At 33.9% G+C, this 17,682-nt stretch overlaps 1 protein-coding gene across 1 annotated transcript; it reads left to right on the top strand.

Moving 5' to 3' along the window:
* Nucleotides 1-260: 260 nt before the first annotated feature.
* Nucleotides 261-12,297, top strand: LOC132303122 (oxygen-dependent coproporphyrinogen-III oxidase, chloroplastic-like). The gene is made up of 8 exons (XM_059800230.1): nt 261-1,189; nt 2,716-2,791; nt 6,418-6,512; nt 6,859-6,942; nt 11,138-11,225; nt 11,337-11,461; nt 11,558-11,656; nt 12,022-12,297. Exons 1-8 carry the CDS (start codon nt 596-598, stop codon nt 12,088-12,090), a joined length of 1,230 nt encoding a protein of 409 aa, XP_059656213.1. The 5' UTR covers nt 261-595; the 3' UTR covers nt 12,091-12,297.
* Nucleotides 12,298-17,682: the final 5,385 nt, after the last annotated feature.

Genomic DNA, 17,682 nt, shown 5'->3' with positions numbered 1-17,682 from the left:
AATTACAAATTTAATCACTTAAAAATGAATGGTATGAAAATTATAAAATCAAAATTTTGTCCTAAAATCAATCAAAATTTTATATGCTTTTTATTTTATTTTAAGGTACTTTAAAATGAATTTTTTTTTTTAAAGAGAGGTCATGAAGATCAGAGACATACCTTGCTCCGAAATAAAAAAATTATTTTGAGGTTTTTCAATTTCTTTTTGTAGAAGTATAGAAATGCCCCTCACCTTCATCAAAATTGTTTAGCCAAATTCACCTTATCCATCAGTATCATCGAACCAAATGCTACAAAAACTGCTCCTTTATCACCAGCCATAGAGCCCACTGCAAACACAACGCAAATCAGTGGGAGTTTCAAGCCAATGTTTGTGGCTTCTACCACCAAACCCACCCACAGTAAGCATAGAAACCGTGTTATGGGCGTCCCTTTTCTTCAACGCTCAGCTCTCTGAATTCAATTCTGTTGAAAACCCAATTCACTATTCAGCATCAGAGGAGAGAGAGAAATCAGAGAGAGAGACAGAATCAAACCCACTTTGGCAAACATCAATCGTCTTTGTTTGTTAACAATACCCAACAGTGTCAGCAATGTTAGCTTCAATTCTCTCCTCTTCCTCCAATGCATTTCCTCTCACCTATTTTGGTACCGAAAGGTCTTTTTCTTCTTTTTCATCAATTCCAAGCAAATCTAGAGAACCCACATTCTCTATCATCCCCTTTTCGTCCACCAATGTCAGCAGAAGCAAAGGGGGTAATCTTCTGCAACTTCGAGCATCATCTTCCTCACCTTCAGTGCCCATGATCGAGAAAGAGACAGCCGAGACCCAGCGACCTCACACCTTTCTCCGGGATTCTGACGACGACCCGTCGGAGTCGAATTCGGTGAGAGCCCGGTTTGAGAAGATGATAAGGGAGGCACAGGACAGTGTGTGCTCGGCTATTGAGGCGATTGATGGAGGTGGGAAGTTCAAGGAGGACGTCTGGTCGAGGCCCGGTGGCGGTGGCGGCATCAGCAGAGTGTTGCAGGACGGCGTCGTGTGGGAGAAGGCTGGCGTCAATGTCTCTGTTGTCTATGGACTTATGCCTCCCGAAGCTTACAGAGCTGCCAAGCCTGTTGATTCGAAATCGGATGTTGATGTAAAGCCAGGCCCTGTTCCATTTTTCGCTGCTGGGGTTAGCTCGGTAAATCCATCATCTCAATTCATTATTTCAATATATGTGGGTAGATACAAATTATTGTTCAGTTTATTGCAAATGTTAAATGATGTTTTTGATTTTTTGTTTTTTTTAGCCACATTGTTTAGTGTTTTGGGTGGGTTTTGAACTGCTATACTCATAAGAGTTGGAATGAAGTACAAAAATTAAGGGGGTTTATTCTCCCTTTACATGTAATTCTGCTATAAGAGAAACAAAAGAGGCAAATGCAGAATATAACAGCACTTTAAAGACTAAGAACTAAAGACCCAACTCCTTGATAGGAACATTCCAGTTAATAATAAGCATCTGTTCCGCTTAGTCACCCCATTTCTTGTTCCTTGTTTGCTTGCAGACATCCTTTGGTTACTTTTCTGCCATAAAGTAGATAACTAAGCTGCCAAAACCTGTTTTCTGAATGCCTCCTTAAAAGATTTATCATTTCCTAGTTTGGTAGCATTTGCTTCCCCATTGAACGAAACACATCCCTAAGACCGACAGCACCTGCGAAGCATTAGAACAAGAAGTAGTGATCTAATTCTACATAGGGATTGCAGAAAACACTTTGTGCATAGGCCTAAGTTCCACACTCCACGAGCTTGTCTTTGGATGCTAATCTACCAAGCCAATCAATGCAGAGAATAAAAGCATGTCTAGAGACCACTATAGAGAACAATGTCTTCCTAAACCAAAAAAACAGCAGCAAGTTACCCGCCCTTTAAGGCATTCCAAGATGAAGCAGAGATTTAGAGGCCAGAGGTTTGAGGGTCTACGTACGATGATCAAATGATCATCCCTGGAAGGATATAGTAGGGAATCAGTAGGAACTGTCTTTTGATCACTGCTATTGTCTAGGCCAGTGCCAATGAATATCTTGAAGAAGACTTTTTGGGTGCCAATGGTCAGCAAGAATAATTTCTTTTGCATTAGATGGATCCACATATATTAATAAAGAGGGAAAAGCTTTTGGAATGTTGTGCTTCCCAAAAATTACTCTTGGGTCTTGTAGGAAACTTCTCAAACTTAGGGATAATGCTAGAACATTGTCAGAGATAGATATAGAGTTGGTACTTTCTCATGGTAGTCCTAAAGTTCCTTTAGATAGAAGCCCTATTCCAGTCTCAGTTCAGTTGATGCCCAAACTACCTTATCTTTTAGGGTTACAGATGGTAGTCCGGCTTACTTTTGCTTCACTGGTCTTAAGCTCTAGTCCTGACCACAAGGATGACCTTAACTTTTGTTCAATAGAGGTAATTACTTTCTTAGATATGATAAACACACTGCTCTAGAACACTTGGATGTTACAAACCACTGGAGACTGTAAGTTGGAGTCCACTCACATAAGACAGAAACTTTTTAATCTGACTCTGAGTTCTCTTTATATATATATATATATATATATTGCAAACTACCATTTTTTCCATTCTTATTAGATATAATGTGGTAATATATATGTGTATATATATATATATATATATATGTTCATTTATTTATTCATTCTTTTTGTCTTCCAGGTTTTACATCCAAAGAATCCATTTGCTCCAACTCTGCATTTTAACTATCGTTATTTTGAGACTGATGCTCCAAAAGGTACTTATGAGGCTTTGGATCCAATTTGCATTGTTTAATGGTGATTTTTTTTTTAATGAGGATTTTGTTATTGTTTTATTACAATCTTCTATATTAGCACAACATTTCCTCACAATTTCCACCAATACTGAACACTTGTATTGTCAAGCTGCATTATATGTGCAGTTATCTGCTTGAAGTTTTATCCTGATAGTTTTTGGGGGTGAATCTTCATATTATTAGAGTTTGCTGAAAATGAATTCATGATTTCAAAATGTATGATAGTTTCTGGGGGTGGATCATCACAATTTTCACATCTTATATGCTGGCTCTAGAAGGTTGGAAGTCTTCTTTGTTTAGTTGCTTCAATTTTTATTTTTATTCTTGTTTTTTCTTAGTTGGTACTCACACACACATGCCACCACTGAGGCTTGAACCCCTGACCCCCCCTTGGGAAGTAGGGGCCTTGTACCGCTAGGCCGCTGGCTTGTTGGTTCTTAGTTGCTTCATTATTTCTTACATATTTTCAACCTCTCCAAATCTTTTTACCTTTTTGTTGGTGTTCCCACCCCAACCTTTTTACACTACTCTATCTCCATATTTGAAAGACTTTTACCAACCATTGTTAAACGCAAAGATTGCTCAAGTTGGGTTGTTTTTTCATTTAATTTAGGAATTCTAAAGTATTTTATAGGTTGTTATGTGCTGATTCTTGAATAATTTGAGTTCTATAAAGTACTTTGCATGTTAAAATTTTAGAACTTCTTTTTTTATTTATTATTATTTGGATTATGTTTCTCAAAAGAAAAGAATTTATGTGGATGATTCTTGTTGGACTAGGTAAACTCATGATACTCATCCACTTCCATAAGGAATATCCGAGAAGGGCTATCTGGGTTGCATCAATAAGAATATCCAAGAAGGGCTATCTAGGTTGCATCAATAATTAGAGATGCACTGCATGAGAATAAAGCCTAATATCCTAATTGCTTTTGTTTCTACTTGAATCCTAGAATGCTAGTCTACTCTATTTATCATCATGATGCACACCACATGTGAACAAGAAAATGACCAATTTTAGGAATATTGCTTGGAGCATGCTTTGGACCTGATTAAGTTTAGGGTTGGAGTGAATGTTTATTATCTAATCAATCTTCTTATTTATGGTTTCAAAGTTTTTGAAATCAAGATTACGTTGGTGATTTAAATGAATAAGATAGCTAAGAGATACTTGTATTAAAAAAAGAAAAAAAAAAAAGAAGAAGAAAGATTACGTTGGTGATTTTTGAATTTATTGGATATGGTTTGTAGTAATAGTTTATGGATCTAATTTTGGGTAACCTCATGTTCTTTATTTTTAATTACCCCCTTCCCCTTCCCCCCCACCTTTTTCTTCTTTTTTTATGAAGTCCTAAGTGTAGAAACAATCCTTGTCAGGAAGAGAAGAAAAGTGAGATTGAAGATAACTGCTGCTAGGGTTGAGTGAAGATAACTGTTGGTAGGATTGGCTCCTCTATTTATATTATTAAAATCTGAAATTGTACTTGTCAAAAAAAAAAAAAAAAAAAAAAAAAAAAAATCTGAAATTGTAAGATTAGCTTTACAACATGGTATCACTGTTTAACATTGTTTGTTTAGTTGGCATATAGATATATATCGTTTCCAACTTGTTACATAGCTCTAAAGTGATGAAAACAGGTAGTAAGGATATCCCCTAATTGGTCTTCAAATTAAGCAGTTGTAAAAATATGCTTTCTCTTCCCCTTATCTTGTACAAAGTGGTAGTCTATCTCTATATGTTTGATTCTCTCTTGGATTGGCATATAAGTATTTAGAGTGGCCCAGTTCTCAAAACATGTTCATAGGGGAGTCATTACAAAACCACGACTCTTCCAAAGGTGACCTAATCCAAATCATCCACATGCTTTATGTTCCATTTCTCTGTACTCAGCTTCTCGCTTGACCTTACCACTGCATTTTGCTTCTTATTCATTTAAGTAACCAAGTTACTTGCAACAAAATATACATTATCTGGAAACGGATATCCTCTTTAGTTGTTTTCCAATCTAGACTAAATTAGAATAGCTTATAAGGTCTGCATATTAGATATTTATTATATTCCCAAGCTACCTTTAGGTCCCTCAAGATACACACAAAGTTTACCTAGATTGTTGCCTTCAACTCTGGATAAATAAGCTAACAATCTCAATGGCAAATACAATACTGTAATTAGGCTTATTTGCCTGCCGTTCGATCAAGAAAGTATGTTTACGAGGGCGCGTCATCAGTTTGTCTGGAAGTGCTTAGATGGGTCATAGTCACGTGGATAAGCTTCCTTACCAGTATTCTGTATCTACCAGGATCAAAGAAATAATTGTCTGGTATCTTTTCTCATTCTCAGCTTTTAGTATTTTCAATTTGTACCATTATTCTGTATCCACCAAGACCATCAAATAATTGGTACATATCATTTTTTCAAATCTTACATTAGGATTCTTTGGGCTTTCAATTGCTTTGGTAGTTTAGCATGGTCCACAATTTTATAAATGAAACCCATTGCCAGGCTTCTCACCCCAAAAAACCAACCTTGAGAACTTTCAGAACAAATCCTGAGCTTAAGAATGTCATCAGCCTTCTGCAAACAATTCTTTACAGAAATGATTCTTTTCACATCATAAGGAGGACCACTCTTTGCTTTCCCCCACCTTTAATTCTTTCACTCATAAGAGATATTTCTCAAAGTTTGCTAATCTCATATAAGGTGTCAGGTCTACTAATTTTGTACCTAATCTTGTGATCACAGGACGGAGAAATTCTCTACCTTTGACCACCGGGAATTCACTTTCAATAACCACTTGTTCACATACTCCTTTCCAATTTCTGCAAGAACAGCATGTGACATCATGTAGACCTGCTAGATAAATCAGAAGCATCAATCAATTTATGAAACCTGATGCCTGTGATAGTAAATAAGAAACTAATTATGTGTTTCCTAGTGAGGCTATTACAGCCCATGTTGCATGGACTCTTCAGTTGTAGGTGAAGTACCTGTGTCAGAGTCACGTTACACGAACATGGGTTTGGGATATGTGTCCAAAACTTTTGGTTGGACATGCACATATAAATTATATTTATAATTCAATTTCAAAATGAATGAAATGCCTATATTGGACACTATGTTATATAAAGACATTGTTTTGGTCTAAAAAATGAACAAAAATATTGAATAATATGAATATTTAGCAATGTTCCAGTGTCCTTTTGTTTTAAGATTTGACATGTCTGACGTTTGGATACATAGCTGCACCCGACACACGTACCCGAGCCAATGGAACATAGTTTCCAACTAGTGTACAGGAATCTTTCATCTCTCACTCTCTCCTTAATCTGTGGAAGGATTTGGTTGACTCCTTCATAGCAGCATATGCCATAGGCAAGTATACTTCCATGGCCTTGTATGAACTATGTCCCTTTACTCCTTTGCCTACTTCTGTAGCAACATTAAGCAAGTTTTCTGTCCACTTTAAAGCTTTCGCCCACATTGCACTGTTGAAAAAATTAATTTATATCTGTGAATGTGCATCTTTGTGCTTTGCAGACAGTTTGGAATTTTGAATATATATTTATTCTTTTATACATGTATGCAGATACTCCAGGAGCACCTAGACAATGGTGGTTTGGTGGTGGTACTGATTTGACTCCTGCTTACATCTTTGAGGAGGATGTCAAGCACTTCCATTCGGTATGAGCACACATTAGGATGTTGTTCTATGCTTTTCTACCAAGGAATTTCAACATGATTAAGTGAATTTGCATGTTAAGACGGTTTTGCACACACTTTCTCTCTCTCTCTCTCTCTAAATTGGTCAGTAGATGGTCATGCAACTCTCTTTTTTGCATGAACTATAAATGCACATTTTTAAGACACTGAACTTCAGATTTATTTATTTGTTTATTTATTTTTTGTGTGGAGAAATTTGTCTTCTTTGCTCTTTTGATGATGGATTATTATGTTATATTCATCAGAAAGACAATGATGCCAGGGTACTTTCACTTGAAAAGATTTTAACGATAGCCTTGTCTTGCAGGTTCAAAAAAGTGCTTGTGACAAATTTGATCCCAGCTTCTATCCTCGATTCAAGAAATGGTGTGATGACTATTTCTACATTAAGGTATGCCTATTGTCAGACCTTTTGAGTGTCATGTATAATGCTATGGTGCTGCTGGTTTACTTAGTTATTTGAGTTTGGACTTCTAAATTAAATTTAATCTGCTTTTGCAATACCTCCTAAATTTAAAAACTCCTTAAAAATTTACTCTTCGTAATATTATGAGGTAGTGTAGTTCTGAAATTAATTGTTGGACCTTTCTTTGGGTATATGTTGGCCAGTTGTGATAATGCATTCTTATTAATCATCCAACCTTCACCAAATCAGAAAGCAAAAGGTAAAACTTTTGGTCTTCGGTAATGTTATAGACAGATTCTAATCTAATCCATTCCATCTTTTCTATATGGGTCTGTTTGGTTAGGTAGAAGTGGCAGGAAAGGAAAAGAAATGGAATTTTTTTGAACTTTTTAGTTGTTTGGTTAGAGGGAAAATGAGAAAATTTTCAGAAAAGTAGGATTACCGCATGTGGTTGATTTTAAGTGTTTATAGACTTCTGATGGATTTGTACATGGCAATAACTTAAGAAGATGCATTATTGACAAAAATGTTGATTGACAACCATTTTAGTTCGTTATAATATTAAAAATATGAGACCATAAGAAGACAAAGATGTTTTTTCAGTTGTTGTATCAGAGCAGGGTGGACAAAATGTAGGCAAGTTAGTTGTATCCTATGTGACATACAATATGAAATAAATTAAGAGGAAAATTCTATAGTACAGTTATTAAGTCAGTGATATTGGATGGAGTAGAATGCCCAAAAGAAACAAGACCAACTCATTCAGGTAGTGAAAACGAGAATGCTATGATGGATGGAGGAGTAACTAGAATAGATAATATTAGTAGTGAACGAGTGAGGGAAAAATCATGAATATCCTCTATTAATGATAAAATTAGAGACTAGACTTAGGTGGTGTGGTCATATACAACATAGATCAACAATTCACTGGTTAAAAGAGGAAGGATTAATTTCATAGAAAGTAAATGACAGAAAGGCCGATGAAAACTTACATGGGATGAAGTAATTTAAAATAATATTAAAAAATTAAATTTTAGAGGAGCCATGTTATATTATACGAAATAATGGGAAAAGAGAATTCATTGGGTCAACCCCATTCATATGGGACAAAGGCAAAGATGATGATGTACTTTGAACTAGATGTGTCAATTTCTTATCCACAACGGCTACCCTGCGATAATAAGGTAATTATAAATGTATCTGTACAGGGGATTTTGATATGTTTTAAATGAACCTCGATCAAATGTTATATCTAGTCTACCCAATCTGGAACTTGTGTAGGCAGGTCCTGCACCTTTTAATGACATGTTGAACACATGCATTCAACAAGTGTCAGATTCATCTAATTGTCAATTCTAGTCTTGAGAATATGGCGGAATTGTAGAATTCTCTAATATTCTGGAATAAATGATCCATTTATTCGACATTTTTCTTTTTCGGGAAAACCCTTCTGTGGAGGGTGTGGTGTGAACCCTACTTGATTTATCAAATTTTTCTTTTTCTTTTTTTATTTATTTTTTATTTTTTTAAAAAAAACTAATCAAAAAAGTGGTATGAACCGTACTTGCTCATTAGAATCAAGAACTTTTAAAAGCATGACAGATGGGACAAAATGCCTTACATCCTACAAATCGTAAAATTGCGCTAATAAACTACACAAATAGAGAATCTCTAAAAAAAAAGGAAGAATACATGGAAAATGAACTCAATGAAATAAAGAAAATGCATAGACCTCTTGAATGCTGTTTTTTTGCAATTCATTATGAGATATACTCAGCAAAGTCTCTGCTTCAGTGGGATGTGCTCCTGGTCAAAGTGGAACTCTCAATCAGACTCAAAACTCGAGTTGGCTAAATCATCAGCTGGTTGATCACTTCAATAGTGCAGTTCCAGTAGCCACCTGATCAACAAACTTTTCTGCTTATGAAAATGAATATTCAACAAAACTTTGGAAATCACATTTAAGAACAATGTTGACAACGTGAAATTGGGCACAAAACAATGAACCAGTTAAGATTTCTTGCATCTCTGCTCGCTGTTTGTGCATTGGCTAACAAAACAGGGGTAAGCAAAAAGTTGTTTTAATGACCCATTGAACACCTCTAGGAATACCTCCAATGCTGCCCATAATTAAATTACCACAACATGCACCACACCATCCATGTTGAGTTTAAATGACCCATTGAGCAGCTAAGTCCACTTGTACATAATTACCTTTTCCTATCACACCTTTGCACGAGCAGTGCGGAGATAATTTTTATTTATTTATAAGTGAGCAGTTCGGAGATAATTTATGGTAATGTTCTCCACAAATTCACAGTGCCGGGCTGTGTTTATAAACAACTCATTTGTCTTGGTCACTACTGTATTACAAATCCAAGGAGTTAGTACACATGTAAACTGTCTTCTATCCTATCCACCATCCAGAGAAATGACCGAAACTGAAGTAAAGTGAGATAAGGTGATGCCAAAGTAATTTTCAAACCTGCCCTCAAACAGTTATATCTGGAATTCTCTTATTTTCCTTGCATATCAATACCCATGACATACCAATATCTATGTTACATGATCAATTCTAAAATCATGAAGAAACATGTTGGACACAACAGTTAAATATGGACCAACACTCTTAGATACAGATATGAGAAGCGAATCCATGTTGAACTCATTATCTTACGTAAAAAGTGAGAAACATATTAACAAAATATTCCTTGGATTTGATGAAATGGCAATCCAACACCTTTACACACCAACAACAACATACGTGCTTGACATGTAATATAGATGCCCAATATGGATACTTGAGCTGTTATTAAATGTTCATGCAACATTGTTATTGGTAAATGTTGTTGATTTCTAGACATGAAAATGAAAGGGTTGCGCAGCGTTCACATACCTGACATGCCAATATGACATCAAGAAAATCTTTTTTGAAATTAAAATTATTTTTTTGAACTTTGGATTAATTTAGGCATTATCTCATTTTTGATGTTTTAATATTTAAAAGTACTTCCATAATATAAACAAATTGGTATATGGACTCGTGTACGGGACTAGTGAATTCTTTATAAATTAGGATTACACCAACAATCAGTTTTAGGTGCATACCTGTTGGCGATAGTCTCGTAGAAAACATTTCATGGTGTATGTTGTTTGCTGATGAAATAGTTCTATTAGATACTTCTAAGGAAGGATTAACAACAAATTTTGAAACATGGATAAACACTTTGGAAGCAAAAGGCCAAAAAATTAGTAAAACTAAAACATTACATATGGAATATAAATTTCCTAAAATAGCAAAAGATGATAATATAAATGTTACAATTCAATATCACAGAGCGACTCAAAATAACTCATTATTGAGGGTCAACATTACAAAATGATGGGGAGGGGGATAGTGTGATATAGGGAGTAGGACTAATATCTTTTTTGGTAAACGAATATAAAAAAAAATTAAAAGGAAACTTCTGTAGGGTGCATTAGGCCAGCTATATTGTATGGAGTAGAGTGTTGCTTTAAAAAAGAAATAGAAACAATATATTTATGTAGCGTAAATGAGGATGCTATGATGGATGATAGGAGTGACTAGAAGAGATCAAATTAGTAATAAACAAGTGAGGTGAAAACTAAGAATAGTGCCTATTAATGATAAAATTAGAGAAAGTAGACTTAGGTGGCATGATCGTGTACAACGTAGATCCAAAGAAACACCGGTTAGAATAGGAGTCTTTTGCCTAGAATGTAAGCAACAGAGTGGCCGAACAAAACTGGGATGAAATAATTCAAAATGGTTTAAAAAAAATAAATTTTAGTGGAGTCATGGTATATTAGGTAAGACTGGGAACGTGTTTTTTTTTTTTGGCCGACCCATCAATATGGGGACGAAGGCAAGGATGATGATGATGATCTTATTTGGGAGTCTGACCATGTATATCTATTTAAACCATTCCTTCTCTATCAAAGTGGCAGCCGAAAGAAGGCTGACTTATCGTAAATGTTAATTTCTTTCATTTTGGCGACCGGAAGTGTTACTCAGAGAAGCTGTTGCAGTTAATAAATTGAAAAAGTTAGTTTCAAATTATACTTGGCAGTATCTTTTAGGGGGATTTCTTGCTATGGCTGATTGGGATGGACTTTATACATTGTCTAGGTTTATGCTGACTGTTATTTCTGAATGCAGCATCGGGGTGAGAGGCGAGGGCTTGGGGGAATATTTTTTGATGATCTCAATGACCATGATCAGGAGATGCTTCTTTCCTTTGCAACTGGTAATTGTTTGTGATGATGAATGTTTCTTTACGTGGTTTTATAAGAAAAAATTCAGTGGATTTCTGATACTCTATTAGTTTATTTACATACCAATTATTGTTGAGTTACAGAATGTGCAAATTCTGTGGTTCATGCTTACATACCCATAATAGAGAAGAGGAAGGATCATCCTTTTACAGATCATCACAAGGCATGGCAGCAATTAAGGAGGGGCCGATATGTAGAATTCAACTTGGTATCAGAACTATTTCTAAAGATCCCTGGAGATGTGCCTTTAACAACTCTTCTAATTTTGTTCTTTTGTCTTCCTTTCCCCCTAATTTTCTGACAGGTTTATGATCGTGGAACAACATTTGGTCTCAAGACAGGAGGTCGCATTGAGAGTATTCTTGTTTCTCTTCCTTTAACCGCACGATGGGAATATGACCATGTAAGCGTTTTCTCAACTTTGTTTTTTTAACCTTTTCTGATTTGAATGTTGTCTTCGAGTTGTTTTGCTTGAGACCTTTTCAAACGCTGACTAAAAATAATTTGTTTGGTTCCTTCGCAAATGATTTTCAGAGAACTATAGAAACTGTTCAATAAAACTAAGCATTTTTTATACTTATCAAAAAAAAAAAAGAAAAAACAAAAAAACAAAGCATTTTTTTACTCGATTTTTAGTGAACATTTTTTGAAAAATCATCAACCGAAATAATTTGCAATAGTTTTATGTTCTGTTCTTTAAGTGCAGAAGACTGAATTTCCCAAATCTTGTGAATTATTTATGAGAGCATTTCCTTCTTTCTTGTGCAGCAACCGGAAGAGGGAAGTGAAGAATGGAAACTATTGGATGCTTGCATTAACCCTAAGGAATGGATCTAATGTTAGTTTTCAAAAGTTTTTTTTTTTTTTTCAAATTTTAATGTTGAGTTGCTTTTTTGGTTCTATTCCCACCTCTTCCCCTTCTCCCTCACGGCAGTCGACTTAAAAGACCAAGTTGGGAATGAGTGATGGAGGAGGATCTTGTTGTAAATCAAATGGGTATTTTTAATTTTTATTATTATTAATTTTTATTTTCCCATTGTCTAAGGCCAGTATGAGTGAATGTTGTTGACACAACTCACTATCTCAAGCTCTTGTTCATTTTAGTAATGCCTTGTTGCAGTTTGAAAAGTACAGATTAGTTCAGCTTGATTTGACCTTAACCCGAATTAAACCATCAACCATTGCCCAGTTCAAAAAATACTCATGCCTGAGCTTGGTAATGTATGATATATCATCGACCTTTAAATCATAATGTGTCACAATCAATGCATGTAGCAGTAGCATTAGCTACTTGATGATGTTTGTTTTTTGGTATACCAAACTGAAAATCAGAATGTAGTTGTGGATTTCAATATTTACGGTTGTCTATTTCAGAATTAGCATTGTATTTTGAAATTCAGCAATATTTAAATCTTAGTTACGCCAGTATATTGTACATGATAGACCAACAATTTGGTTACAATGTACCACATCATATATTATTAGCAACTTTAAGTGTTTTATGTTGTCTACTATGTGTAACAATGTGTTTAAAGAATTGTAGATATGTACTTGTGAAGTTGTATTTGTATCGACATAATATAGGTTATACATACATACATATATATATATGTATATATATAGGAAATAGAATAATGAGGAAAAACCTTTAATTTTTTTTTCAGTTATTAAATAATAATTTGGCTGCTGTTAAAGAAAAATGATGGTCGGAATCAAGAGTTGCCACTATCTCTCTAATCAAAGAGGATCTGTAATCTATTAGCAGCCAGAGAAGTTATTGATGCTGATTTTCTGGAGTTGCTTTGAGATTCGAGTGGATTTAGGTAGAGATTGGGTATGGTTTGGATCATTTGTGCCCTACTTGGGTTCCTGGTTGGTAGGTGTATATGCTTATGAGACAAAATCTACTTTTGTGTTTGTATTAATTCATTAAATATTCGCCTGAATTTGTTTTTTAAATTCCTATCCTTATATTTCATAACTGGTTACAGTAGATTGTACACGATATCATATTAGTGTCATATTTATTCAGAGCAAATCTATAGTTGTTTAGAAATCTAAACTAAATGGATCAAGAACTGTTATTATGGTTATGAAGTTGCTCTAAAGCAAGTTAAAATTGTCAGTGAAAAGAGAGAGAACAGTAAAAATTTCGATTTTATCAACCATTAGACAGTTCTTCAAACAAACTTATTCAAAATTTTAGTATAAAAGTTATGGACAAAACTTGTAAAACATCACGCGAATTTGAGTTTCAAAACAAAAATGGAAAATATTGTGTTGGTGAAGGAGCAGAAGTGCCGACCAAGAGATTTAACTCGGAGGCTTCCATTTTATTGAGAGAGGTTTCGGTGATTAAGTCAAATATAAGAGCGAAAAACAAAGAATGGACCTTGTAGGTAAGTGCTCAATGACGTGTTTTTATTTTTAATTATATATATATATATATATATTTTTTGAAATCTCGCAATTTGTAACATTTTATTGTTCGTTTTTGCAGCGGAGGTGTGATCCAAGATTTTGGAATTAACATTAGCAAGGATATGATCTCATTCACGCGACATAATTGATTGTAATATTTTAACAATGACAGAATCTCTAGTAAAAGTAAAATCTAAAAACAAAATTATACACTACCATGTCTTTATTTAATGTTGGGGTATAAAGGTAATTTTGTGCTGCTATTCATAGGCGCTGAGGGATGGTTTACCAGACATCTCTTTTATAGGTAAAATGTTGTACAAAATACAGTATCAAACATGATATTTTGTGGTGTTACATTCATTCCAGAGTATTTTATAATTAATATATCTAATATATTTACAAAAAAACTACAGAATTTAGAGTATACTATACAAACCTAGGGATAATTTTAAAAAGAAGGTTTTAGTATTGATTTCATTTCTAACACACAACTACCGACCTTGTGTGTATTGTGTACCCAAGCATTGATTTCATTTCATTATGAATAGAAGGTTATAGTATTAATTTCATTTAAAAATTTGGTCAAGTAGTGTTGTATCTGTGTTCCGTGTTTGTGTCCATACTACACAAAATCAAAAGTCAAATTGTTGTTGGACTAGGCAAGCTCATCCACTCTTACAAAGAGTATCCAAAAAGGACTATCTAGCTCCCATCAATAATTAATGGTTCAATGCACGAAAATAAAGTCTAATATCCTAATTGCTTTTGTTTCTAATTGAATTTTAGAACGTTATTCAACTCTATATATCATGCATGACTCATCGAGAGTATGATTCTAATTTTTGGTCACGTTACATTATCTCCTTTTGACCATTTTATGAGGTCCCAATAGTAAAAACGAGTCTTGAATTGGACGAAATACCAAAATGGCATTGTAGCACATGATGTTCATTAACTACTTCAGTATCACATTATGTGCATTAGCATGTTGTACGTAGTTCATGAAGTACCACCGTCTTCTTGTTTCAAATGGAATTCTGCTTGGGCAAATATATGTATATACATGTATTCCTACTGAAGTATATTCCCGCGTAAATACTCCAATTTCATACAATCTCAAATGGCATATTGGAATGATACGGGTAAATTAAACACAAAGTACTACTTTTGATTAAATTCAAATAACATATACGAACTTTACAGTTTTTGATCGAATCCAAGCTATAGAAAATTCTCAAATGCAACTTTTCAATTCAAGAAATAGCTGCTTGCTTGAAAGAACCACTTCTCTCAACTTAGTGTCTCTTCAATCAACAATTCGAAGTGCTTTTCTTGGCATTCTTGATAAACTTAGGTTCACATTCGCCTTGCACTTCAGCAATGCCTCTGGTTTCTCACTTGTGCAGCCCTTTCTTGTATAAGCTAACGGCTCAAATAAGTAACTTGTGCACTCTTTTGCTACCTAAAAGTTAAGTTACAGTAACAACTGAATAGGACTTTGTTCAGGAACAGAACAGCCAACTCTTAACCACAAAAATCAAATATCCCACCCATTAAAAATAATGAAATGATAATATTTTCCAATCATACAATATCTCTGCAAATTATTTAAAAACTTAGGATTGATATTATAATTTCTAACAATACATTATTCATTATGGATTAAAAAAAATAAATTAAACAAAAATAATAAAAATAATAGCTAAGATTAAGTGGTAGGAATTGGGGTATTTGTAGAAGAGAAATGATTTTTTAAATGATTTTTTTTAAAAAAAAAAAAGTTAAAAAATCAAATTTTAAGGGAAAAAAAAATAGGTTTTTAATTTGTTTTTGACCCAAACTTGCATGGAAGGTTGTCTTTAGATTGGAATTCATAGTAGTTGTGCACATGGAAAACCGCCCTTGGATTGGAATTCATGTAATAGTTAGGGCCTATTTGGTTTACTTTTCTGTTGAGACTAAAAAAAAAAAAAAAAAATTGTTTGGTTTACAATTTCTGAAAACTTAGTTAAAAAAATGTTGTTCTCTGAAAATAGTTTTTCGAATTCTTGAGAATTGTTTTTAAAAAACTGAACCAAACAGTTCCATATTGCAGCAAATTTGGAAATTTTAACACCCACCTGAGCGTATTTTGGATTTATCCTGAGAATATAGTTGCATAGGTTCTTTTTGTTTATTGATACTGTATTCTCTAATAAGATGTTCTTCGAGATGGTTTAAGGAATAAGGCTAGTACTTGTCAAGTAATTTGTGTGGCTGATGACTAGGGGACTTTTGTTGGATGATATTTAAGATATTAACTGGAATGTTCGGATTTGGAATGGAAATACATTGTTTTTGGTAGACATTTACGCTTTATGTTCTGCGGGGAAACTTCTGGACATCAGTCTTTGTCAATTAATCATCTATCTCAATGCCCTTTATTTTGGAGAATGATTACCTTTGTAATAATATGCCCTACTCCTCATTATTATTGATGAAATATTTAGGAATCCATTGTAGTTTAATTTGTTTTTATAAAATTAGTCTTGGTGTATATATTGAGGAAAACATAATTAAGAATATGAGAAAAACAGTGCTATATTTTGTTGACCTTGCTGATTATACTCGTTGACTATCATTATGATCCCTTTTGGTAGTATATATTTGGGCTTTTGATTCTTTCATTATACGGTCTTCATCTTCTTCTTAAATTTGTAGGAAATTTCTAACGTTTGGAACCTTGATTAGCCTGTATTTGTTGTCTTTGGTTGTGAGACTTTCTGCTGTTGTATTTGTATAATTATGATTAGCCTATATTTGTTTCTAATTTCTGATCTTCTATTTAAGGAGTTAGCTCTGGTTCGTCGACCTGATAAGGGGTGCTACTTTTATAAAGAAAATTGAAATTCTTGCCAACTATTTTCCGAAGAGTTTTGATGCAGCAACACCATTAAAGACAATCGCGCGATTACTGAATTGTTATGGAACATATAATGGAAGAACTTTGGAAGGTTACCAATTGTTGAATCAATTAAATTGAAAAGTATATTCACAATTACTCCACTTTCTAGAGTACATTACCAAATCACATTAACTAAGCCTTACTAAAAAATCAGGATTCTTGGAGATGCAGTCATATATGAATAGTGAGAGAAGAATTTCCCAATAAAGCCTTAAATACTATGAATGTAATATGGAAGGGAAATTGCTGTATGAATCATCTCTCGGTGGGCAAAAATTATTTCCCTTGAAAGCAACTGAAAAGTTCGTGAAGCTGGTTGTGGTCTCCTAAAGAGTCAGATTAAAAATCTGACTCCAGAGGATTTCAACTTGCCTCTTTGCCTCCTAATTAGTTTCCTCTAATATATCAAATAATATTGTTACGACGTTTCAACAAACTAACATTATAAAATCTGAGCATTTTCACTTTGTCAAATAAAAGAATAGTTGATTAAATAAATAATGTTATCTTCATCCAAAGTTCATGCTTGGCAGTATCATGCACTAGCCATTAAAATGCATTTCAAAAGTGTGAGACATAAATGCATTGTTGGTGTGTTTTGCAGCATTCAAATTTGAGAAAAAAACTTGCTAGTTAGTCGTGAAAGAAAACGTTGAGCCTATCGTGTTTTTTTTTGCATAATTTCAATTGTCACACTTTTCGTTTTTAGGGGAAAAACGAAATATCACAAACAGATTTCAACTTTGTGAACAAAACAAGTGGAACATGCTTTAAGTGGATTAAGGGCTAGTTTGGTGTGATGGAATGAATTGAAATGGAATGGGAATAGAGGTGGGAATGGAATGAGAATGGAATAAAGTGGGAATTATGATTCTCATTCTCTTGTTTGATTGCAAACATAGAATGGAATGTATAAAAGTAAAATAATAATTTCCATTTATTTGTTTAGTTGGACTAAAAATAAAAATAGATTAAATTTATAATGTTTTACCTTATTCATCATTTATATTGTTTTCTCCAAATTATCTTTATCATTAAATTTTTTCCAATCCAATGGATAG

This window comes from Cornus florida, unplaced genomic scaffold (assembly GCF_030987335.1).
Source record: "Cornus florida cultivar Cherokee Brave unplaced genomic scaffold, ASM3098733v1 CherokeeBrave_3.0.0_Hap2_Chr01, whole genome shotgun sequence".
NCBI classification, from domain to species: Eukaryota; Viridiplantae; Streptophyta; class Magnoliopsida; order Cornales; family Cornaceae; genus Cornus; species Cornus florida.
Note: the sequence above shows the minus strand (reverse complement) of the source record. Positions and strands in the feature narration are given on the sequence as shown.

Excerpts from the sequence above, each read along its gene's own strand:
- LOC132303122 (XM_059800230.1), top strand. The coding sequence starts at position 596 with ATGTTAGCTTCAATTCTCTCCTCTTCCTCCAATGCATTTCCTCTCACC. Across the intron at positions 6,513-6,858 it reads ATGTCAAGCACTTCCATTCG|GTTCAAAAAAGTGCTTGTGA; the intron begins GTATGAGCACAC and ends CTTGTCTTGCAG. Across the intron at positions 11,657-12,021 it reads CACGATGGGAATATGACCAT|CAACCGGAAGAGGGAAGTGA; the intron begins GTAAGCGTTTTC and ends TTTCTTGTGCAG.